Raw genomic sequence first — 25,909 nt, forward strand, 5'->3', positions numbered from 1 at the left:
CATTATTCAGCGGCCGACAGTATTTATGATCTTTTAAAAGAACAGGCTGTTCAAGCTAATCGTAAATCAAAAGACCGTCCTAAGGACGGCGAGCGGAAAGGAGGAGGGACGGCTCTGGATTTCTAAATGATGCAAGGTGCGAGGCTTTTGGGGGAAAAACGGTGGATGTTTGCAAGATGATGGGGAGACGTTACTCAACACGTCCAAAATAGACAAAATCTGCAAGGAACGATCTGAACGTTCAGAGGAGATTTTTAAATGATGAATTGTGTAACAGAAAAGAAATAGCTCAAAGTTAAAAGGATTATATCCCCCCCCCCCCCCCTCCCCTCTGTCTAGGCAGGACTCAAGAGTAACGACGTTCTGCATTGTAGAGGGCAGAGTAAAGCCGCTGCAGCGCCCTCAACGCAACCTCCACCGGGCAATGCCTAAAACCCCAGCAAACCCACGTAGATTGTAAGCTCCTGTGCGCACAGCCCTCACTGCTATCCTTCGGATTGCCTGATACAGTCTTATGTCTGATTTTACAGACTGTACGGTCCCTCCGAGTACTGTGAAGTATATACAAAATAATAGAAACCTCTAGATCAGGGCTGCACAACCAGTCTGAGGGCCACATTGCCATACTCAACCACTTCCAAGGGCCACAAGGTTATTCCCATTTATGATACATGCTCAGTATATGCCCTAATAAATCAACGTAACTTCCAAAAGGAAAACTTGTCAGGGTGCGTTCACACGCATCATTTCTGCATTAAAAGACAGGTCAAACTTCGCACCATTGATGCGGATCCACAGCAGCTTCCAGCTACAACTATTACTTACCAGGAGCAAGTACAGCTATTTAACAAAGCGACCATCACCGTCTGCACCTGGAACCGCTACAGAGCGCCGCCATCTCTCCCTCGGTGACAGGCAGCTCACTTCCGCATCACCTGATGGCGGCGCTCAGTAGCAGTTGGTTCTGGGTGCAGGCAGTGAGCAGTGCTTTGTGAAAGTTTCTGTACTTGCTCTTGTTAAAGGGGTTTTCCAGGGAGAATACTATTGATGATGTATCCCCTAGGATAGGTCATCAATATTTGATCGGCTGTGGTCCGAAGGTCGGGACCCCGACCGATTAGCTGAGCGGGAATATGCTGACAGGCCCGCAATTACCCATGAGTCGAAGTGGAATGCTCTGCTCCGACCTCTGAAGTGGCCAGTGCAGCTCTCAGCAAAATCAATGGGAGCCGTGCCACAAATCCGCAGCATTTTATCAATGCGTGAACACACCCTAAACTGACACCAAATAGAAGTGAACTTTTTTTTTCCCATTCCATCACAGTGCTTTTTTTTTCCCAGCAGCTTTTACGGAAGCCCTGAGTGGACTCATCAGGTGTACAATACCGCTGTGTGAGCGCTCCCCAGCGTGTAGGACGCTTTTGACAGTTGATAGAGCCTGAGATCCGTTTGGAATGGACTCCCACAACTGCTGAATAGTGTATGGTGGAATATTAGACCATCTGTCATGCAATAACTGTTCAAGGCCCGGTAGAGATGTTGGTGGGGGATAACGTGTTCTCAATGAGCGATTGTGCTAGCTAGAGGTCCTGAACCTTATGTACATACTCCTGGACATGGAGAGCTGCATGGATATGTCATCCTGGAAACTATGGCTGCACAACTGGGTGGACCAGACCGGCCAAAATGGCAGTCTAGTTCTTGGCAATTACTCTCCCTTTTAAGGGGACGATGGGTCCTGCAGAAAAATATTCAATGTCTGCCCAAACCATGATGGATCCACCACCATGACTGACTGTGGGAATCAGACAGGTGGGATGTTAGGTGTCTTTGGGCATTCGCCAGGCACTAGAACACATCCTGTGGTGGGAAATAATGTAAACGAGGATTCGTTGGACTGAACTGCATGTTTCCAGTAATCAGAAAGAATCTAGATAAAACCTTACCAATTTGGAGTCTATCTTGGCATCCAGTCTGGCATTGCGAATTAAATTGACGATCCATCTCTCCGCTTCTTCAGGGCTCATATTCAGTTTATCAGCCAACATGCTGCGAAAGAAAAACGAGAGACGTTTAACAAGCGGCAGCATTCACAGGGTTAATGTATCCCTGCAGGACAATCTGGAAAGAGAAGGCTTTACAACCCTGTTATAAACCCCCTATTAAGATCTCGCTTAAACTTTAGCATCATCTTAGGAAAACTTCTATACTGGTCAAACGTACGACCGGCAGCGCCCTCACACCCTTAGTCTTAGCATTGGTCATCGGAGCAGCAGGCCAGGGAAAAATCATCCACGTGGTCTAATATTCTGCTGATGGGACTCCTTATGAGCTCTCCAACTTCAAAAAGGCATCATGTATTTAAAAAACAAGAACAAAACACAACTTAGTTTTGCCTCCGATTTTCATTCAGTTTTAGAAATTCTCCATCAAAACAGAGAATCTGAAGGATGTTTTAACGCATTCTATTAAGATCATTCAGCTTCTTCCACTGGACCATGGAAAAGCTTTTTATACTCCACCAGGCATCATAAGAGTTAACCTTAAGGCCTCATGTTCACGAGCATATAAATGAATTGTGGAATCTGTGTGGTTCTCCCGCACGCATGATCAGCAGTTCAATACGCCCATAGACTGTCATTGGGCATACCTGCGGATGTCAATTTTTTCCCCCGGTGTGCGGATCCTACGCACGGGGGAAAAAAACGCAGCATGCTCCATTTTCTGTGTTTTTCCCCACAGACAGCTTCTGCAGGCTTCTACTGAAGTCGATGGAAGCCATCCAGATCCGCGGCACGTCCACAGCTGAAACTGGCGTCCCGAGCGCATCCGCTGTGCAGAAGCAAAAAAATATGGCCGCGACTGAGGAGAGCCCCGCAGCGTCCGGACAGGCGAGTAAAAATGTATTTTTTGGCTCCATGGCTGCGGGCCGGGTGGAATCTGCTGCAGGATTCTGCACAGGGAAACCATGTGGGCCCGTGGACATGAGGCTTAACTCCATCAGTGCCAGTCTTTATTATGCGGTTGTACAATTGCTGAATCTGTCCAGACTTGTGAGGCCGGAGAGATAAGAGGTCTAGAAGTGCTTCTTCTTAGGCAATTAGTAGGGCCGCACTGCCCAGCTGGATGTTGGCTTCGATGTACTATGGTATACAATATTAGGATTCTTGTTCCTAAAACATTCCAAGCCGCACGTGAACATAAATGCTGCCCTTAAAGCAGCAAGCGTCCCACGTAAAGGGGCCAGGTTCCCATATTCTTACCGCCACCGTGTCATCGGGCATAGAGAAAGGCTGAAAATACACCCAGGTTGGACAATACATTTCCTGACAACTGTCATTGGCCAATTCCTGGCCTTGCGCAATGTTTGATAAGCCGTGGACATTAATATGCAAATAAGCGCCGCCCCGTCATCGGTTTTTCCACCTATTCACCACTTCCTGCTTCTTTTTGCTGTCTAAAACACAAATAGCAAGTCCGCAGCGGGCAGACGGCTTCATTCTCACGCTAGACGTGCGGCCGCACAACCGTGACTCATTCAATGGTTTCAGGCTCAGATCGGGTTTCCCAAATAGCTTTTTTTTCCCTTTTTTGTTTTCACTTACATGAAAATGATACCATGACAGACAGGCGGAAACACTGGAAGGGCTGTGGGGTGAAAGCTGGGAGATAGGCAGGTTTATAAGGGCTGGGGGGTGAGGTTTGTTCAGAAACTTCTGAAAGGCGAAAGTCTACTTTTGGACTCTGATGAGGGATTTCCAAATGGATTTTATATAAGGCTGCGCTGGAAGATTCTGGTCACCGGCACAACTTAGTTCATAGGTGATGACGGGTTCCCTTCAATGCAGGATTATGCAATATGTTATGGGGCTCAACGATGAGGGAAAGGGGAGTCTAGAGAGCTGCGTTTCAACCTCACTGGGTGCTTGTGCGGGCACATGAAGCCGTCTGTAAAAGGGTCCTGCCGTAGGCACATGCCAACTTTGCACATGAACGTGGCACCCGGGGAGTATGAAATGAAGCTTCTCGGCCTCCTTGTTCTCTCATCTTTGAGAGCCCCATGTAGTTTATGGGGCACAAAGGCGAGGACAGGTTCCCTTTAAATAAAAGGGTCAAAGTGACCGACTAAAAGGTTAAAGTACTAAAGGGGTATAAAAAAAAATAAAAGGAGGGAAAAAACCCATATTGAAGGAAAGAAAGGCTTAAAAAGGTAGAGAATAGCATAATTTTTTTTAATTACCAAAAAGTCTTAAAATATATGTTTAACACAAAAATGAGATTTATATAAATAGGTTATTTTCTGATGACCCCTTCCCTTTAAAAGGCATTTGATCACAAAAGTGTTAAGCGTATGGAAACACACAGCCATAATTTCCTTATGTTTTCATTGATTACAATGTTTATATAAAAGAAAAAAAAAAGAAGAAGAGGTTCCATACTTTTCTATATGGAACAGTAGTAGGCTATGTTTTTCAATCCCATGAAAGTATGCCTTGCTAAACCTAGTTTAACCTATGCCCGTGATGGCAAACCTTTGGCACACTGGCCAGAGTGCACGCAGAGCCGTTTCTGTTGGTACACGTGTCAACAGCCGTGGGAGTCACCATAGTCATTACCGATCAGGGTGCCGCAGATCACCCTGGCTGCCGAAGCCACCACGGGGGTCACTATTACTAGAGACCACTGTGGGAGGTCACCATTACTACTGGGGCTGATATAGGAAACCCGCAGCTGATTTCATACTATGTGGTGCTCCCCGTCCCCTCCTCCAAAGGCTTGCTGCTGTCAGCACTCCCTGGCTTCCAGTTCCCAGTGGACTCCTCAGGTGCTGCCACTACAGGCCGCTGGGAACCACGAGCGCTGACAGCGGGAAGCCTACAGAGGTAGTATGGGGAGCGCCGCTTTGACGCGATACAAGGCGTTTTTCCATGAGAAACCCCTCACATGTGGGCAGCGCTGGTCAATCCAAGCAGATGTAATGCCTTAGGCTAATCATGTACACTAATACACAGAGAAGCTGGTGCAGCCATCTTTGTCTCTCCAGACCCAGTGTCGCTTTAAAGAAAAGCTGCACTGCAGGACATGAAGCAGCCAGATGTATACCAGACACGGCCCAATGTATAGGACACATCTGGCTACTGGATGTACTTATGGATTACATTTACTGCATATGACTGACATCCGAATTATCTTAAAAGTCTAACCACAGACTAGTTCTTACATTACCGAATACAAGACCTCTCCCGTCCTCCGGTTACTTCATAGGCTGCAATAATAACTGGAATTAAGGGCATCACATTTATTGACCTGACCTACTGGGACCTTGATGCCTTGTGGTGGGACGCTACAGAAAACCACGTAAGCCGGGCAGGACTACTGACCAGGACCAAATGGCATTTCCTCCCGGTCACTGCTATAGGTGGACGGCAGGGAACGAATGCCTCTAGTTCTTGCAAACTGGTACTAAAAGCAAGGTGGGGAGAAAGAGCGGGTGGGATCACAGAACCAACTGTAGGGTTGTATGCTGAAGGCAGCATTTAGAATAAAACATATATACATGATCTCTAAAAGTAGGCACTTTATCACCAAAGTTTGCAGAGGAAGGGTGGCCGTAGACATGCCTCCATTATACAAGCTCATTTAGTCATTGGCCACCTTACTAGACATAGTACATAGGCGCACTCTCAATGTATGAAGAGAAGGAAGCTGCCAGATTCCTCAGGAGGTGACATCCGTCCAAGGAGAAAAGGATTAGGCAGTTGAAAAAATGTGCTTTCATTAACCAGTTCTTTCCACAGGAGCAGTGCTGGCCAGTCAGATGAGCATGTTGGGTCTTTGACTACCTGATGCACACAGCATAGTATACATCGGTAGTCTGAGAAGCTGTTCGGCCATCTTTGTTTCTCCGGGCTCGGAGGGTTGCTTTATGCATCGCCGTATAACGCCAAGTCTCTTACACTTCAGGGATATCAATCTATCCGATTAGAAAGTAGAAGCGATTGTGAATCCATTTGGCCTGCCTTAGTGCAAATGAAAGTGATGACAGGAGCGCCGGAGAGGTAACAGCAAGACCCCCCCAAGAAGAATGGAAACAATTCCTCCCTCGTTCCAGATTCTTCTCTAGTTCTGCATTTTGCCAGTCTTCTTTTCACTACTAGTAACCTGAGTCTACCTGCAGTATAATCAGGTGGCACAGGGAGCCCTGCTCCTCCAGGGTAGCACATCCATACGTACCATCACAAGACGGTCTGCTGTGTACCCCCGCACAATGTGAAGTGTATGGAGGAGACACTAGGACACCACAAGAGGAGCTGGGCAGGACAATAGAAGAGCATCAACCCAGGACCGGATGGCTGGAAGGACGACCACCAGAGCCCTACAAAATGACCTTAAGGGGGCTACTGACCTATGTGTCAGAAACAGCCTTCGTGAGGGTGGCACGAGGACCAGACGTCCTGTAGTGGGACCTATGCGCACAGCCCGGCACGGTGCAGCTCGATGGCATTCACTAGAGAACACGAATATTGGCAGATCTGCCATTGATGCGCCATTCTCTTCACTGATGAGTGGGTTCACCGTGAGCACATCTTTCACTCAGCGAGATCCAATGTGTGATTTTAGTGTTCCTTTTTGCGGTGTACATAAAAGGACCCTCCGGTTTCCGGACAGGAGGGGGAGATTACTTCTCTGCTCCCATTCCAGTCCGCCAATTCTGCGCCCCATCTTCGGCCATCCTTGATGGCTGCGGCAATTTTGTCCAAGTATCTAATGCACACTGTGCTCTGCTCGGCCACTGCTGATCACATGAGTAGCTCTGGCCAATCAGAAAGCAGGAACACTGCAATGGTAGTGTGAAGATTGTGTTCCAACTGCAGGTAATATACCCCAGTATCCAGTCCTGAAACAGCATTTTGTCCCAAAACCAGAGGGTCACTTTAATATCGCAAAGACGGTCCCTTACATATAAGTGCTCGCTGTGCGGTCCTATAATCTGCAGATTTAGTAGCCAATAACAGAGCTGTAAGGACTTACCTTATGCTGATACATTGGTGGATGCGGCAGAAGGTCTCAAATATAAAGAGTCGGGCATTTTCAATGAAGTCTTCCAGACACGCCACAAGGAAGAAGTCGTTAACAAGCACCTGGGAATAAGACAGACAGGATTACCAAGGATCGAAGAAAAACCTGCTTGACAAGAGTTAGGATATCGTCACACACGGCAGAAATGTATGCGTCTGACAATCCGCTCCATCCATCTGAATGGAGATTTTCAGTGGCAAACACATGGATGACTGCAAACCCCATCTAGATGAGTGGGACAGTCCTAGGTGTCTGCCATGTGTGGGCATACCCTAAGGGTTCATTCATATATCCATACGGCATCTCTTATAAACTGCTGCGTCCCCCTACTGTATCTCCTTGGGTGTCCGATTTCATTGGATGCTGTGTTACATATTAGAGAGCCACCAAAATGATGGTCCACCAAGTCCTCGAGCCTCCAGAAGACTTGTGGACCACTGTGAGGCCTCATGAACAGAAGGATGTCAAGAGACCCCAATGCAAACACGTCTATTTACTTATGGCCAGAACATTTCGTATGACCCCGGCGTGCAGCATAAAATCACGTAGCAAGTTTTCTGTGGATCAGTTTCAGGGCTCCGGCACAATTGCCTTTTTCTTGTTTTTTTTTTTTCCCACACGATTGTCAATGGGACTTTCTAATGTTAAAACCGCATTGCGCAAAAATTGCAAAGCACAAACTTGCGGTGCGTTTTTAACATTAGAAAGTCCCATTGACAACTGTGTGAAAAAAAAGTGCAAGAAAAAGGCAAGTGTGCAGGAGTGTGAATGCACACTACATGGGAAAATCAGATGAGAGCGACTTCCAACGAGACCCGGTCACCAGTGCTAGACTAGAGGGGTTTTCTCGTGCAGCAGTGTGGAGAGTATACAGAGAATGGTAGGATCCGAAAAACACTTCCTACAAAAAGGGGAATGTGTAAACGAAAACATCTCATTGCCAAAAGGGGTCAGAAGAGGGTGTCAAGAATCATTCCGATGAACAGGCACTGCACAGTCCAGTAAATTGCAGTTGAATACAACGCTGGTGCTTCAACTAAACTGCATGAAAGTATAACTAGTTGTTCCTTAGCATGGATGGGCTAATACAGCAGACGGGCAGTTCAAGCAACATAAAGAGCACAAAAATGAGCAAAACGTTGCACCACTGTGCAGTGAAAAAACATCACCTGGTTAGATGAATCCAGATTGTTGGGTGCACCGTGCTGATGGGAGGTCAGAATTGGGCACAAGCAGCATGAATCGGCGACCCCTTCCTGTCAGCTGGTCAGAACAAATCAGCACTTTTACATAATCTATGGCAACAAGAAGCTTCCTGTCCGCAGGGGCCAATATTTTACGAAACAGCTAGGAGTCTATGCAACAACAAATTACTGCAGTTCTGAAGGTTAAACGGGGTCATTTAATAAACTGGTTACTCATTGTATATAGTTTAATTAGGGATCCCAATATGTATTCCTCTAGCCAAGTTGCTCCTCACCCTAAATTCCAATATTCCCATAGCATCTACCACTCCTCCTTCCACGGTCCACCGGAAAGCACGCTACACATAGCTTTCAGGGTTAACTTATTCTCCGTGGACGCTGCGGACGAGGAAGGTTCATCCATCATAATTCACCATGAGAGAAGCTGAGAAGGTTTTCTACATACTAACAGGGTAAAAAAAGGAAGAAGTGGGACGTTCTTAGGTAGATGCAAAACACTTTCAGATGAGACTTTTGCGCGGCTGCTTGTGTAACTGCAACGTTTTAGCCGTCTCTGGGGGTTTACAGGCCAACGCAAGTATAAGGATACATATAAGTATAAGGATAAGGGGCAGATACATATTTACTGGTAATTAACTAGGAGATATTGAAGTGGGGGGACTAGTAACGGCTCTGGGACTGATCGGCTCCCGTGGACGGGCTACCTGGAAGAGTTATACAAACTATCTCCGTGGATCTACCCGGATGACTCACAAGTTGCCATCATTAATAAGTCCATTTCTAGTCCCCCCACTTCAATATCTTCTAGTTAATTACTAGTAAATATGTATCTGCCCCTTGTTCATCTGATTTATAATGTCATTTTACAGTGTAAGATATGGGAGCACTGATCAGCTTCCTTCCAAGACTGGTGGCCGCTATTAACACTGCCCCCTGATGGTGATTGTCTTGGGGGCCATCACATACGACAAGCAATTACCTCTAGTAGTGGCACGAGGGACAGTGACATTCAAGACATCCTGCAGCCACATGTTCCTCTCATGGCGGCTTCCAAGAGGCATTGTCCAGCAGGATACTGCTCGGCCGCACACAAGGAGGTCACAGGAAGCCTCTACAACATTGTCACACTTCCGTGGCTGCACAGTCACCAGATTTATCACCAACAGAACATGTATGGGACCATCTGGATCTGGGGCGCCAACTTTGGTACCTACGAGTTTGCACAATCTTGGGGCTCAGTTATTGCAAATGTGGATTGATATGCCAAAAGATACCATATGGAACCTATATGCCTCCATGCCCGTCTGTATCACATCTTGCATCCAAGCTACAGGCGGCCCAATAGAGTACTAGAGCCTCCATGCCCGTCCGTATCACATCTTGCATCCAAGCTACAGACGGCCCAACAGGGCACTAAAGCCTCCATGCCCACCCGTATCACATCTTGTATCCAAACTAGAGGCAGCGCAACAGGGTACTAGAGCCTCTATGCCTGTATCACACCTTGTATCCAAGCTAGAGGTGGTACTACAGGGTACTAGAACCTCCATACCTGTATCACATCTTGTATCCAAGCTAGAGGTGGTACAACAGGGTACTAGAGCCTCCATGGCTGTATCACACCTTGTATCGAAGCTAGAGGTGGTACAACAGGGTACTAAAGCCTTCATGCCTGTATCACATCTTGTACCCCCCCATTTTGGTTTCCCTCCTCTTAGATACAACAGGGTACTAGAGCCTCCATGCCCGCCCGTATGACATCTTCTATCCAAGCTAGAGGCGGTACAACAGGGTACTAGAGCCTCCATGGCTGTATCACATCTTGTATCCAAGCTAGAGGTGGTACAACAGGGTACTAGAGCCTCCATGGCTGTATCATACCTTGTATCCAAGCTAGAGGTGGTACAACAGGGTACTAAAGCCTTCATGCCTGTATCACATCTTGTATCTAAGAGGGGGGAAACCAAAATGGGGGGGGGGGGGGGTACAGCAGGGTACTAGAGCCTCCATGCCCGCCCGTATGACATCTTCTATCCAAGCTAGAGGCGGTACAACAGGGTACTAGAGCCTCCATGGCTGTATCACATCTTGTATCCAAGCTAGAGGTGGTACAACAGGGTACTAGAGCCTCCATGGCTGAATCATACCTTGTATCCAAGCTAGAGGTGGTACAACAGGGTACTAAAGCCTTCATGCCTGTATCACATCTTGTATCTAAGAGGGGGGAAACCAAAATGGTAGGGGGGGGTACAGCAGGGTACTAGAGCCTCAATGCCCGCCCGTATGACATCTTCTATCCAAGCTAGAGGCGGTACAACAGGGTACCAGAGCCTCCATGCCCAATTGTATCACATCTTGAATCCAAGCTAGAGGCGGTACAACAGGGTACTAGAGACAAATGTGCACTACGCCGATCTCAACATTATTAAAGCGTTCGTCAGTTCTAGTGAGAGCCAAGAGAGCGATAAAGGATTCAAAGCCTGTTGCATATTTTTCCCACCCAATTAGTAGTATCTCTCCATATCAACCCCTTTCCATATATGTCCTCTTAGGGGTTTCCCTCCCCAGAACCCCCTCTAGGAGTCAAAACGGAGAGCTGTTGACTATCAAAACACTGGCTCATCAATGCATTAGGGCTCTCACACAAGCGTTTGCTGCATATTACAAACGCGGGCGTAGGGTTGTACCAATCTTTACTTTCAATTGTGCATCTGACATACAGCTCTCGATATACGCCAAAAAGATGACAGCATGAACTACGTTGGCGAGTATTACACGCACACACGCCAACATAGTGTTTGGGGATTGTCGGCATGCAGGTACACAATCATTGCAAAATGCTTGCGTGGCAGCGCCCCTACACTCATACAAACAGCCGCCACGCATTACCACATCATAACACCCTGCTTGGCAGCCATCGCTCCATAAGAGTAATCACCCATAGTCATTTGTGTGGCCACTTACCGATTCGCACTCTCTTAATTTCTTCTGTGCGCCATCAAAGTCAAAATTAACATATAAACACTCCACAAATTCGGTGATGGGGTCCTTGTAGGTGTAAGACTCCTGGAGAGGGAGAAACAGGAAACATTAGCACTACTTTCAGATATGGCTTCAGTCACATTTGTGTTGGCAAACTCCACTCAGGGAATCTGTTGCACATTTCTGCTAAAATCCAGGACAATATATGGTGGCTAGACCATATATATAGAACCATTTCTATTCAATGGGTTCCCTCTGGGTTCTGCATATGCTGGATGCGGCACTTCCAGGTTTTACAGTTTGGCTCCCTAAGGAATCTGAACGATGGAAATAAACCACCCGAGTGTGAACAAGCCAAGAACTCCCACCCTGCAGTAAAGATGGCACATTTCATTAGTTTGGGCATGTTAATGCCAATCTGCATCAAGACAAGCATGTAGAATGGTCATATAGTCGCTAGTCGCTTCGTTTCAGTAAAAAAAAAAAAAAAAAAAAAAAAAAAAGCGTCAAACTAGCAATTTCTACACGGTCAGATTTTGCATTTACACGGGACAACCATCGCTTAGAAATCGCTCATTTTAGACATTTTTTGGCTAATAGTTGACCCATGCAAAAGAACCCCTTAGATCAGGTTTACACGGCTGGGAGCAAATTGCACCTGAGATGCAGTAATAAATGGACTTCCGACATGGGTGACAGCTTACCTGCTGGATGACTTTCACCAAGTCTTTCAGGACTTGCCGCCTCTTCCTTACATCTTTGTTGGTGATGACGGCCGTGGTCAGGTACCGGAGAATATGTGGGCACATGGTCTGTATGGCATTCAGGTACCTAAAGGAAAAAAATAAAAATCAGCTACATGGAGAGGAAGAGACACGCTCTCTTTAACAGGAACCAGTCATGAGGCATCACTCTACTTGCATCTGTGCATGCTTTCAGCCCGCCATGAGAACACCTTTCCATACGTCTACCTATTACTACCCATTAGCCCTGCACACTTGTTTTGCTAAATACTTGTATTCCCCATAAAGAAGAGTCCTGGAATATTCTCCATTATTCCTCCTGTTAAATAAGCTCTTTAAGGGTTTTTCGGGACTCTTAATATTCATAACCTATTCTTAGGCTGCGCCCTCAATATCAGATTAATGGTGATCTGCCACTCTATGTGAAAAGATTTTGGTGTTCAAGTGAGCGCCTTGGCCTCTTTACAGGCATATTACGTTATGTTCGTGAGTCACATGACCTGAGAGCAGCTTAGCCCCATTCAAGTGAATGCGATTGAGCTGCTATACCAGGCACTGCCACTACAAAATGCACAGCACTGTGTCTGACGTACAGTGAAAACATAGCAGCCTTTTCCAACAGTCAATTGGTGAGGTTCCTGAGTGACAGATCGCCACTGTTCAGATATCGATGACCCAAGCAAATAGGTTATCAGTGTTAGGAATCCAGAAAACTCCTTGACCACGCAGGCCACCAGGAAATTCTACTTAAATTGCGTTCATGCCTAGACGAATTTGAAAATCTGCAACAATGGTGCAGATTTGACCCAGATTTTGCTGTGTATCTGCAACCGACTTCACCCCTCAACTGAAGGGGTGAAATCTGCTGTGAATAGGTAGCAAAATCTGCACCCAATGGCATACATTGACAACAATGTTGGTGCGGATCCACACCAACATCCGCTACTTGTCCCTTAGCCAGCTTCACCATCTCTGACTGTCTCAGATGAGGCCCCCTCATTTCACCCACATGCCAGTCCAAGCAGGGCAAAACCAAGTGCGCATGTCAGTCCTGGGATGTGGGCCATATGCGTGTGATTTGGACCGGCTCGTTGATGTAGGGCGATATCGTTTCTTACAACTATGCTTTGTGCAATTCCTCTGTTATTCATCCTGGAAATTACTGCACATTACTATTCTTCTTTGTCAACTGGTGGCGTCCCTGCAAAGTCTAACGGATTGGGCAGCGTCGGAGCCTATGGCTACGTCCCATTGCCAACCGAAAAGATCTCTCCTAGTTTTAAGTTTACGCGATTCCAGGAGGAATAAATGGAGACTATTCCAGGAGTCTTATTTCTGGAGAATACAAGTCCCTCTATCGAGGGAGCCAACGGGTCCCCTCTAACTCCTGGCTATTTACGGCAAAGCAAGGCGAAGATGACAATTTCTCGCATTAGAACACCAAGTACAACTTCTAGCCTAGAAATAAAAGCCAAATGTGACCCAACGCGTTTCGGTAGCTTGTGGACATCTGTTGGAGGAGGGTTGGTCTTTTCTCGCTCGAACAGACAAAACTTGATGGCAAACAGATGTTTCATGAAGTGAGAAACTTTGATGTGCAGCGGTAATTCCTGGCCGGCGCGCTCCGTGTAAATACTCAGGTAAAACCTGCTGGAAATCTCCGTAATCTCCCAAGCACCACAGTGGAAACTGCATATAGTGCAGACTGCAGGAGGGGAGACGGACGCGGGTAGCGGGACAGCACCGTATGACGGCTTGTTTTTGTATATTCCAGGTAGCACTCCGGGGAACTTATGTGTTGTAGTAGAACTTCTATTACATTTTTTTTCTTTTTCTTTGGGGATGGGGGAAAAAAAACGTCAAGTGATTCCCCCATTTTTTGAGGGGTTTGTTTTTACAGGGTTCACCATTCAGTAAAACCAGCATAACTTTTTATTTGGATCAGCACAATTACTGAAATACTAAGTTTATAGAGATTTTAAACCATTGTCGCATCCCGAGATCCATAACATTTGCATTTTTCCAGCAGCGGAGCTCTGTGGGGTGCTATTTTTTGCAAGAAGAGTTGTAGTTTTTTTTTGGTACCAGCTTGAGTCGATCATCACACGGCCGTGAATCCTGCCCCCATATCGCACTCCCTGCCATGTGAATTCCCCAAGGATGTAAGGCAGTTTCATGCCAAAACAGCCTGGCATCACTTCGGGTAAGAAGCTCTGCAACAGCGGAGGATCACAGAGTTTCTCCCATTGCTCTGAATGGGAGACCGTGCAATGCTGCCGCCCGCCCATTTTTACAATGGGCGGTGCGATGCAAAAGCACTCAGTAAGATAGAACATGTCGTGATTTGCTTCCTGCATTGCGGTGCCATGTGGGAAAACCTCGCTCATGTGCATGACCACATTCAAAAGAATGAAATTCATATTTGCGCGACTCACAGTGCACAAATCTCGCACGATTTTGACGCCCCTGCGAAAGCAGCCTGAGGTACACGTGACTTTTAGATCACTCTTTGTTACATTTTTCGGGGGGTGATGAAAAGAAAAAAAAAAATTCCAGCATTACGTTTAACTTCTATGTATATTTTTGATCCATTCAAAACTGCTTTTTTTTTGGGGGGGGGGGGAATGTGTATTTTATCAAGCGTGAATATTTTTTCTTTAAATTAAAAAACTTTATTCAACTATTTTTATGCTATTTTTTTAGTTCCTCAAGGGGATTTGAAGATGTGATTGCTTGATCACTAGGATAGTACACTTCATTACTTACGTTGTGCATTCTACCAAGCCTATGGACAGCAGTGGGAGGTGGGGTCTAATAAGCCGAGCTACATGGGCGACATGAAGGCCTTTGTCCGGCTGTCATGGGAACTCTTGGGTACCTTGTGATTGCATTGTCAGGTGCTGATGGGTGACAAAGAGCGCCCTCGCCCTGTCACCGGCTTACATGTTGCTGGTGCTATTGATTGCAGCATGCAAGGGGCATGAAACAGGTTAAAATACCAGGATCCCTCTGCTTCTGGCTGCCAAGCCATCACATTAAAAATATGTATGTGCAGGGTTTAAAGCCCAATAAGTCAGTAAAAAGTCTTATTGTCCGTCACTGAGGGGATAAAGGGGTTTAAATCCATTGATGGCAGCGGGGGGGAGGAGTTCTATGAATGGAAGAGGAGTGTGCATGTATGACTATCAATCGACACATTTACGGACACTCAGGACCGCCTTCTACTGTTTGGTGGGTGTCTGAATAGTCAGAACCCCACAGATCAGATACTTCTAGGGGTTCTCTGTGACTTTCACTATTGATGACCTATCTTCAGGATCTGTCATCAATAACTGATCTGTGGGAATCCCAAGTGACGGGCCCCCACCAATAAACTATTGAGGACCTATCCTGAGCTGAAGTCATTAATAGTAAAAAAAAAGTCTAGTAGAACCTGTTTAGGGGTGTATTCATGCGGGCAATTTTCCCATGCAAGTTCTTTCTGATTCCAAGGCAGACAGAAGAGAACCCATTCCCTTTTATGGGTTCATTCACAGATCCATACAAAAGTAGAAAAATGGCTGCATGCTCTATCCTTGTCCGAGATGCAAACAGCACCCAAGAATCTCAGAAGCAATTTGCTATAGGAAGTATGAATACGGGCCAACTCTTATCCTGCTGTTAGGGGATCATGTTCATTTCATGGCACGACCCCTTTAACCCCTTCCCGCTCCATGACGTACCGGTACGTCATGGGAGCCTGGTACTTCGCGCAAAATGACATACCGGTACGTCATCGGGATAGCGCGAGATCATGGCTGACCTCGCGCTATCACGCAGCGGGAGCCGGCTGTCAGTCACAGAGATCACGGAGATGCGCCCCCCGCTGTTAACCCCTTCCCTGCCGCGATCTAAGTAGATTGCGGCAGGGAAAGAGTTCACAGAGGGATCGCACTCCCTCTGTGTCTCTGGCCGGCTCTCGCAATGTCATCGCGAGAGCCCGGCCTGTCACCATGGCAACAGTTGCCTATACCTATAATCGCTGTATAAGCGATAAGGCATGGCAGGGCAGTAGCTCTGCCATGCCTTATGACAGCGATCATAGGCATAGTGCTGCAAGTCCCTCAGAGAGACTCAAATAGTGAAAAAAAAAGTAAAGAAAAGAAAAAAAAAAATGTAAAAAAAAAATGTAAAAAACCCTCTTTTTATGCTTTTTCTAATATTAGCATAAAAAAAAGGTAAAAAAGATTAAAACCCCACATATTGGGTATTGACGCGTCCGTAACGACGTGTACAAAAAGTTGAACACGCTTTTTATTTTGTACAACAAAAAGCGTTAAAAAAAAAAACCCGCTAAAAAACAGAAGCAAAATGCTAATTTTAAGCCGTACATTCTCCAAAATGGTACCAATAAAAACTACAGCTCGTCTCGCAAAAAAATAAGCCCTTATAGAGCTCTGTACATAGAAAAATAAAAAAGTTACAGGACTTTGAATGCAGCTATAGAGAGAAAAAAAAAAAAGAAAAAAAAAGAAAAAAAAAAAGATTTCCAAAAAAAAAGGCTTTTTATTGCAAAAAAGTGTAAAAACCTAAAAAAAAATATAACAATTTTGGTATCGTAACCGTACCGACCCGCAGAAAAAATTTAGTGTGTCATGTATGCTGCATGATTAACGCTGTAAAAAAAACAAAAAACATCTATGGCAGAATTGATGCGTTTTCTCTCCCTGTTATCATAAAAAAAATAATAAAAGTTTTACGATATAGTCTATGTACCCAAAAGTGGCACCGATAAAAACTACAGCTTGCCACGCAAAAAACAAGCCCTTATACGGTCGCGTCGACTGAAAAATAAAAAAGTTATGGCTTTTGAAAAATGGAGATGGAAAAATACCAAAAATCACTTGGTCCTCAATGCCAAAATAGGCCATGTCATTAAGGGGTTAAAAGTCTAAAAGGTCACACTGGTCATCTGGTAATGCCATGTCCGCTGTCTATGAATGACAAAGCCAGTAAAGGATAATTGAGCTGTGCGGCCCCTTTAGTCGCAGGATCAGCGACGGTCCCAGAAGTCAGATCTCCACCGATCAAAAGTGCTGCCACATCCCAGCGACATGCCATTACTTTACAAGACGAGCGCCCCTTTAACATTCTGTCTGCATGCAGCCACTACAGGGGGAGTAGTAGTGTATGGTGTTACCCTGCACTCAAACAAAAAAATGGACAGAGTTAGGCTGGGCTCACACAACCGTATCGCAATATGCTGCGCAAAAAAATAAATAATCGCAGCATTTTACTGCGGTATGGAACCGCGTATCCCTGCGTATTGACGCGTTATTTGCTCGAGCATGTCTGCACGTGTACAACGCATTTTACATGAACTCTCATGCCCTGTCATTTTTAAATTTCCTCCCCTCTCCTAGCAACATGCGTAAAAAAAACTAAAGATACGCAACGTAATTGTGCATGCACTGCGTTTCAAACACATCCGTGGAGAACAAGAGGGCTCTTATACGCACTAAAATGGAACGCACTGCGTTCTTTTTTTTTTTATGAGCGTAACATACACACAAAAAAAAATACGCGAGTGGAACAATAAAAATCAATGTACTTTCATTAACACCATTTACCACGTATTATGCGTACATAATTTACAATGCAAATACGTTTGTGTGAGCCCGGACGTACAATACTCGACACGGCCCGGCTCCTGCTCTATGGAAAGGGCTGTGCAAGTGCAGTCAGGAGTCTGAAAAAGCATTAAAAAAATATATATATAGCATAAAATGCTGTAAAAAGACAAAAAAAAAAGCCTAATAATCATTCCCCCGCACAATACATCTGCATATGGCAGAACAGTGGCTTAGAATTAAAGCCAACGGCCATGCATGTGGTCGATCAGTCAGACAAGATGTGAGAACGTTACGATGAAAACACCAAGTTCCCACATATTAGCCCTTAACATCCTTTATAATCAGTGGCGGTTAATCAAGGCCTTCTCCCCGGCCCGCAGGCAGGAGGATATACAACATTTGGTAGTGGTTACGGGACCAGAGGAGTCTGGGTGGCTTGTGAAACAGCAGATGCACTTTATTTCCAGCCTTCAGACAGCTGATTTACAGCCGTTCATCCAGAACTGAGCGGCGTTTACGGACGTATTCTCCTACCAATACCGACAAGTTTAGGCAATTACCATTCTGACTTATGTCCTGACTGGTCAGACGTGTTAAAGGCCGGGCTCACATGAGCATGTCGGTACAGAATAGTCCGCTGTATCAGTCATAGGTGGCCATGTTGCCTCTCACACGGCTTGCATAAAATAGTGTGTACAAGAAAAGTTGCAGCACGTTTTACCTTGGCGTGTATTACTGGCATGTATGGCCCAATATCGTGCGCTTGCCCGTGTGAAGTTAGCCTAAAACACTCTTGGCAGAAACAATCTTTCAGAGACCTGAAGTCCATCCTGCTACCCTTCATCATAAACAGAGTAGTGGGCTTATAAAGGGGTATTCCCATCTCAGGAATCCTATTTCAAGGAGTGTGAAGTCACAATACAATGCACTCATCCATAGGAGGTTTATTTCCAAAGGGCTCCATTCTCCAGCTATTTATTCCTCTGCCTTCTGGTTGTTTACCGCTGGTTGCCAGGGTAACCGCTTTGGCACACCGCAGAGCAACTGAAAGAGGATAATGAGTTCCCATGGCAGCCTGGAGCCTATAAAACCTTTCCATGTAACTCAGCCTATTAGGCCCTGCCTCCCGCAGAATCTAATAGGCTGCTGTCATTGGCTTAGTAGAATGCACTACATAAGTAATGAAGTGTACTATTCTAGCAATTGAACAATACAGCTATGTCAACGAGTTATGGCAATTGCAATGCAATTATGAAAATGTTTTAAGTCGTTGGTGCCCAAAATATGCCGTCACTAAGGGGTTAACAGAAGTAACCACAACACATTTAATTGATATATAGGGAAAAAAAGTCACTTACTGAGGTTGATAGAGGAAAAGGTCAATTATATTGTCTCTCCCTTTGGGATGGTTGAAAAAGACAAAGAGAGACCAGTGGATGAGCCAAGTCCGGTGCTGGAGAGACTGCAGGGGAGAACTGACCGACTGCAAACACAAGAACATGCCAGATGAGGGATGGAGCGTAGGAGGCACACCAACATACATGAATACACATTTACACTACATCCAGATGAAGTCAGTGGGCCTACAAGACTTTCAAATTAGGGTGGTGATTTTACTCTAAGGCTGGGTTCACACGGGGCGGATTCCCGCTGGAAATCCCGCGGTTTGGCCGCAGCAAAAAACACGAGATTTCCGCTGGGAGAACCGCCGTGGAAAAACCTGCGGCGGCTTTGAAGCGGCCTGGCCGCTCGCTCTTCCGCTGCGACCGGCGCTCCCATAGAGGAGAGCGCGGCCGCAGCGGAAAGAAAAAATAAGGCTGGGTTCACACAGGGCGGATTTGCCGCGGAATGTAGCCGCGGCAAATCCGCCTGCGGCCACTAATCTCGGGGTTAGCCAGCCATGTGGACGAGATTTCTCAGAAATCTCGTCCACACGGGACGGCCAATCCGCTGCGGTAAGTAAGGCAGGAACTGCGGCTGCGGCGACCGCTGCCGCGGCTTTAGAATATGCAGCATGTCTATTTATTTTTTCTTTCCGCTGCGGCCGCGCTCTCCTCTATGGGAGCGTTGGCCGCAGCGGAAGAGCGAGCGGCTGGGCTGCTTCAAAGCCGCCGCGGGTTTTTCAGCGGCGGTTCTCCCGGCGGAAATCTCGCGGTTTTTGCTGCGGGATTTCTGGCGGGAATCCGCCCCGTGTGAACCCACCCTAAGAGTTAAAAAAAAATTTGCTGCAGGTCCTATTTTTCTGCGATCCTTTTATCTTCTATTTCCAGAATGTGAGATGTGTACTATGTGGGGGGAGTGCAGAGCAAAGAAAACCACCTGATCAAAAATTGCATGAAAATAGCGTAGAAAAAAAAAGTTTGCCACTCTACCAACATCGCACTCGCCCGTTCCACTTACATGGTGTATGTGATTTTGGTCCGTAAGAGACAGATCAATACCACTGCATATGTAAGTTTTTGGCACGTGCACAGTTTTTTCTATTTTTTACGCCAGTGTCGCTACAGAGGTCATTGTGCTTTTTATTGACGCAAGAAAAAAAAAAAAAAAAGATAAATATATTTATTTATTATACGCATGCAAGGTGGTCCAATTGAAGTCACATTAACTCCCAGTGTCTTCTGGCAGCATGTGCAAAAAAAATAAAAAAAATAAGTTGATTACGCGTGCAATTGTATTTGCTGCAATTTTATGTGATCCCGTTGACTTTAATATGAAATTAAAGAAAAGGAATGTAAAAACACACGTCTGAATACACAAACACAAATCAATGGTGTTGTATGCGATCCATAGGACATCTGTAAAAGAAATACAGCATGAAAATATGCCAATGGGCTTGTTCTCCCACTTCTAGCAGGATGAGTCGTTAATAGCAGGCTTGTGTGGGGTGCACCGCCCATGACCCCCCCCCCCCCCAGCAATCAGCTGTTGCCCAGGTTTTTTGCTTCCCGCAGTAAAGCGGCTCAAGACACAGAAGGCTCCGTACATTGGGCAGTGGTCTGGGTTTGTACTGCAGATTGAGTTCTATTGAAGCGAATGAGACTTTGCCTGCAGTACCAACCTGGGCCACTGTGCAATGTACGGAGTGGCCTGCTTCCTGTAGCCAAACAGTTCAGTACATAAGACCCCGATTGCTGGGAGGTTGCGGGCATTGTCATCAATAGCTATAAGTGGAACAACGCCTTTAACATCTAGTTGAACAGAGAACTTTGCCGAATGAAGTTTTCTCTTCTGCGCAGATACTAAATGTCCACGATGGACTTTAACAGGGCAGGAGGAGTTGGGTAAAATACCAAATACATAGAGCGTGCTGATAAAATCTGGCCATAAAGGTCTGCAGTATGGAGGTGGCCTGTAAGAGAAACCCAAGAACGCAGGGCTTACATTATTATCTATCGTCTCCTTCAGCCTGGTGAGATCTTCCATCGCTGCATCCCAGTTCTGCATCAAGATTTCGGAGGCCAGCTTCCCCCAGAGGGAGCTCAGGGCATTCCTGTCTGTTGAGGGCACCTAATTAACAACACACAGAAGTTATACTCAACCATTAATATCAATTACAACTCACATCTGAAGGACGTCATCCAGCTGTGGGGGGCAGCATGATGCTACAAGATGTCGGACTCAATGCAAAGTTTACATTTAAAAACAAAAACTTGAGATTTTTGGTACCTAGTGATTATCAGCCAGGGCCCAGAGTTTGGGGGTAACTGAACAACTGTGGGTGCATGATCCATCAGACAAATTCATGAGTCTACCCCCTCACACCCTAATGAGTTAACACTAGTGACAAGACATTGCACTGCAATTTACCCCGATCACAAAGGCTATGGATGCTATTTTTTTGCCAGGGGTATTTCGGGCTGAGAATCGTTTCAGCTATAGAGCCTCATGTGGTGCAGAGTGTCAGGGCAGCAGAAATGCAGTCCTATGCTCTTGCTCACGACCTAAAGGTTGTGAGTTCAATCTCTGCATGGTTCAGGTAGCTGACTCAAGGTTGACTCAACCGTCCATTCCTCTGAGTACCCAGCTTGCTGCAGGGTAATAAGTAAATGACTTGAAAGCGCTGTGGAATAAGTTGGCGTTATATAGATAAGGTTTTATTTAGGGCTTAATTAAAAATGTTGTAGTTTGTCTTGTGCAGATGCTATACATCCCTGTATATATAGACACAACAACTTTATTGTGGCCCCAAATTAGTGGATAAGGTGGTGCAGGAGAGGAGAGAGCAGAGGGAAACCAAGCAGTCAGTCCAGCTTCCCTGACAGATCTCCTATTGAGACAGACTGCACCATCTACATAAAGTGATATGTAGAAACTGCAGAAAACAAATGGTGAGTTTTTTTAAAATTCTATCCCATACCAAAAATAATTATCAGATTAAAATGCATACATTTAAAAGTGACCCTCTGGTTGTAGGTCAAAATAGTGTCAGAGGAAGGGTACATTATCTGCTGTTGTTCTCTGACAGGCCTCGAATCCAGAAGTCCTGTTTTTGGCTGGTTGAAATGGCCAAAGCACTCTTTAGACTACCTACTACTTCTGGGATGGCTGAAAACGGAACCTGTAACCGGAGGGGCAACAGAAAAGAACTGCAGGTAATATTCTCAACTTGCCCTAGTCTCAGGAAAGAAAGCTCTCTCAAAACCGAAGGACTACTTTAAATTAAAAAAATAAATAAAAATGTAATCACTCCCCTCCCGGTATTAGTGTATCTTGACGCCACCAGGAAGTCCTGGTGGAGACCAGACTGACTACCTGGTGACGCCCCCAGATAATCATTGGCTGCTGAGAAGGCTCGGCTGCAGGTCGTGGCAGGTAAGTATAATGATGCCTTCCCCTGTGAATACAGGTTTGTGCTGCTGCTTTGCCATCCGTGCTCCTGTTTTCCCCACTCATCGTTTCCCCTCCCGCCCGTGTCCGGCTCCCCGGCTGCTCATACTGTTCACCGGGTCAGCATCTCCCCTGCCGCCTCCGCGCCTAGTAAAACTGTTCCCCGCGCCTGCCGTTTGCTGCCCGGCCCTGCAATGGACGCTGCTGCACTTATCTGTCCCCCGCTGTGGTCACCGCTGCTGATGTTAAGTGGACTCATTCATCATCACCATAGCATCTACAACAAGCTTCATGCCTCACATCATCTCCATCCATGATGTAGCAGCACGAAGATACCTCTCCCAAATACACACTCAAGCCTACACTCTTTCATAAACCTGCCGAAATTTTATGATGTAGCAAAATATTGATTTAATAAAATTCCAAACTTAAGCCCTGTGAAATCATAGTATGTCCTCAAATATATAACAGTGAGCTGCGCAAATATAGAATGGGGCAATGACGGGACCTCCATGTTGGTCTGTCCCGGGGAATATCTTGTAGGTATTAGTGTATCTTGACGCCACCAGGACACCCCCAGCTCCCCATAGGCCGACCTCGCAAAGGTCCTAGCAGCACAGTGTATTCATTGCCGCCTGGCGTGGACGGTTAGGGTTAGGGAAGATGTTCCTTTTAGCCTTAAATTAGTAAATAATTGCAGAGCAGCATCAGGGAGCTTACCGGCATATTAGCCTCTTACTCCCCACTTCTACACGAGCCAACCTAAGCAACCAATGACCGTGAAGCAGTCAACCCAAATAACCAATCACTGGGAATGAATAAATCCAAACAACCAATCAGGTTGCGAATGGTGTGCATTTTGGGAATAATATAGATATATGCCAACCGGGAGCAGGCAGCACTATTAAGCCTGAACCGTTAAAATGCAAACTCCAATACAGTATATATACAAGCTACACTTGTCACAATGACAAGAACAAGACCCCACAATGTGGCACTGAGGAAAGTAACAAAAAAGTTATTCGTTAATAGCAAAAAGAAAAAATTACATCAAAACGTCTGACTAGACGAGTGCCATGTTTATCTTTTTTCACTGAGATCTATTTTTTTTTTAATATAGGTTTGGTCCATGACTATTGTTGGCATGGACTTTTCAGTATTGCTTTTTGTTATGACAAGTCCCGGCATTAGATAGATTTGAGACCCCCATATTATGTAGAGGACTCCCCTTTTTTTTCATAATACAAATAATTTCTTATTTCCATACATGTCCTCCCTCCCCATTTTTTTCCCAGTTCGGATGGATATACGAGGCCAATAGGGTTATTCAGGGATAGGTTCTAGTCAGGGGTCACTCTTCTCAGGGTGGGTGCTCCTTTGTCACTAGCATATACAATAGGGGCATATTTTTTGCATTCTATTTTTTTAATCACTATATAATAACAGTTATATTTGAGTAATATATAGATAGGCGGCCTCTCTGCAATCTCCTCAGATGTTAGCTTTTCTACCCAAATATTAGTCTTTCCAGGAGACAGTATTTTCTGTAAATAGTAGTCCTGAATGCCAAAAATCGGCAAGGTGCTATAAAAGCTATTATACCAGAGCTGACCACAACAAACAGGACCCTCAGTGGCTCTACAGACAGGAGCTTCGCTTACTACAGCCCCCTATGGTCATCCGAGATTAGAATGACCTACATCATATCAGTAAGGAGATCACGTTTTAGGGATTTCTTGACAGTTAAAATATGAAGAGAAAACTTCTGGAGGCCTTGCTGCAGACAATGCGTTATGAAACAGAAGCCGGTACCACCCCCCCCCCCCCCCCCCCGAAAAAAAAAGCCAACAAAAGCTCCCACCACCCACTTTGCTCAATTTTGAGAACGGGTCTAGTCATTTTATCTAGTTCAGTTCAAGTCTTCTGAAAGCAAGGGTAACGCCGGGGTCATAAAGCTGTAACTTATACAACGCTGAACTACACTAGGTCATTGAGAGTGTCAAATTCTAATCTCAGAGCGCAGGTACAATGGGCCTTTCATGGCTTCTGTTTCTCCAGCCATCACTTTAAATGAATCTTCACCCGGCAAACAGGTCCCAGCGCAGAAATAGTCAGAGCAGACACCGAAGCCGCTCTTACCTTCTGATTCCCAAGGGAACCTGAGTGTGTAGACTTTCCACCGCGGCCATTATATGTACCCCATCTACATATCAGTCGGAGCCTATAGAATATTCCTCCAATGCTCAGCTAAGCAAAGAGTTTCTCAAATCACATCCAACTTCAACCTCCATGCTAATTACTATTTACGAGGGTGTGGAGACACAATGTTTTTTTCAAGTTTTTATGCAACCACTAAATAGGTGAAAACTGATCATGGGGTCTGACCATTGGGACCCCCCACTTATTCTGAAGACAGGGGACCCCACCTCCTCACTTTGGGGTCACCTCTTCCACCCACAGTGACATCAGATTGAATAGAGTGGCGGTCACATGCACAGTGCCGCACCATTCATTTTCAATAGAACTTGTGAAAATAGAGTACTCTGCTATTTCCATCAGCCCCACTGACATAAATGGAGAGGCGGCTACACATGCATGGCCAACACTACAGTCAATCTGACATCACGGCTGTCTCCAGAACACCTTTAATGTCATATACAGTACTGAAATTAGTTTTTGGCTACCGTATTTTTACAAAACTTTGGCCGACATAGCAATACAGGACTAACAAATGTGCAGTTTGCAATGGAAGGGACCCAATACCAACACCCAAGTAATGTCAGAGACTAGCTGCTCCAGATTATATGTATAACAGTATAACTGGTCTTGCTGCCTAACGCAACCAATTACACTGCAGCTTTTATTTTACCGCAGCATATCAAGAAATGAGAAGTGAACTGCGAATGATTGTGATGAGTAACCCAGACTTGCTTAGGGTCCTATAACATGGGACAACTGTTCGGTTTAGGCCTGACAGTTGTCCCAGTGCTGATCACTCCTATACTCTCACACAGGAGTGTTAATTGCTCAATGGATGGAGGGCAGGGCACGCCGGAGAGCATCGGTAGATTGGCCAAGGTAAACTACTAGGGCCCCTCAACAATCAGGTGTTAAACGGGGCTAGTACGCTCCTGCACGGAGGCTGATGTGTGCAAGAAGTGGACAGCTCCGTTCCCACTGCAGTGGCCCAGCTGCAATTGGAACTTTGCCTGTAATACCAAGCTGGGCTACTGCAGTGGGAACGGAGCTGTCCGCTTCCTGCACATATCAGCCTCCATGCAGAAGTATGATTGCCAACAGTTGATCAACAAGACTCCTGGGCAGCAGAACCCTCACGATCCCTATTGGTGGCTTATTCTGAGGCCATGTCATCAATAGTTTAAAGCTGGACAACCCCCTTTAAAAGGGGAATTTCCCACTATAAAGAAAATGTAACAGCTGGACATGGCATAAAATA

At 45.8% G+C, this 25,909-nt stretch overlaps 1 protein-coding gene across 1 annotated transcript in view; it reads right to left on the bottom strand.

The window, feature by feature from the left end:
- Window positions 1-25,909, bottom strand: part of EIF3E (eukaryotic translation initiation factor 3 subunit E) — a 45,946-nt gene that overhangs the window by 2,430 nt on the left and 17,607 nt on the right. Inside the window, exons 6-11 of the mRNA XM_066578084.1 lie at window positions 21,007-21,132; window positions 18,981-19,105; window positions 11,972-12,098; window positions 11,250-11,351; window positions 7,033-7,142; window positions 1,947-2,049 (exon numbers count right to left, since the gene is read on the bottom strand). Coding sequence (XP_066434181.1) covers window positions 1,947-2,049; window positions 7,033-7,142; window positions 11,250-11,351; window positions 11,972-12,098; window positions 18,981-19,105; window positions 21,007-21,132 — 693 coding nt within the window. The remainder of the gene's footprint in view (window positions 1-1,946; window positions 2,050-7,032; window positions 7,143-11,249; window positions 11,352-11,971; window positions 12,099-18,980; window positions 19,106-21,006; window positions 21,133-25,909) is intronic.

This window comes from Eleutherodactylus coqui, chromosome 9 (assembly GCF_035609145.1).
Source record: "Eleutherodactylus coqui strain aEleCoq1 chromosome 9, aEleCoq1.hap1, whole genome shotgun sequence".
NCBI classification, from domain to species: domain Eukaryota; kingdom Metazoa; phylum Chordata; class Amphibia; order Anura; family Eleutherodactylidae; genus Eleutherodactylus; species Eleutherodactylus coqui.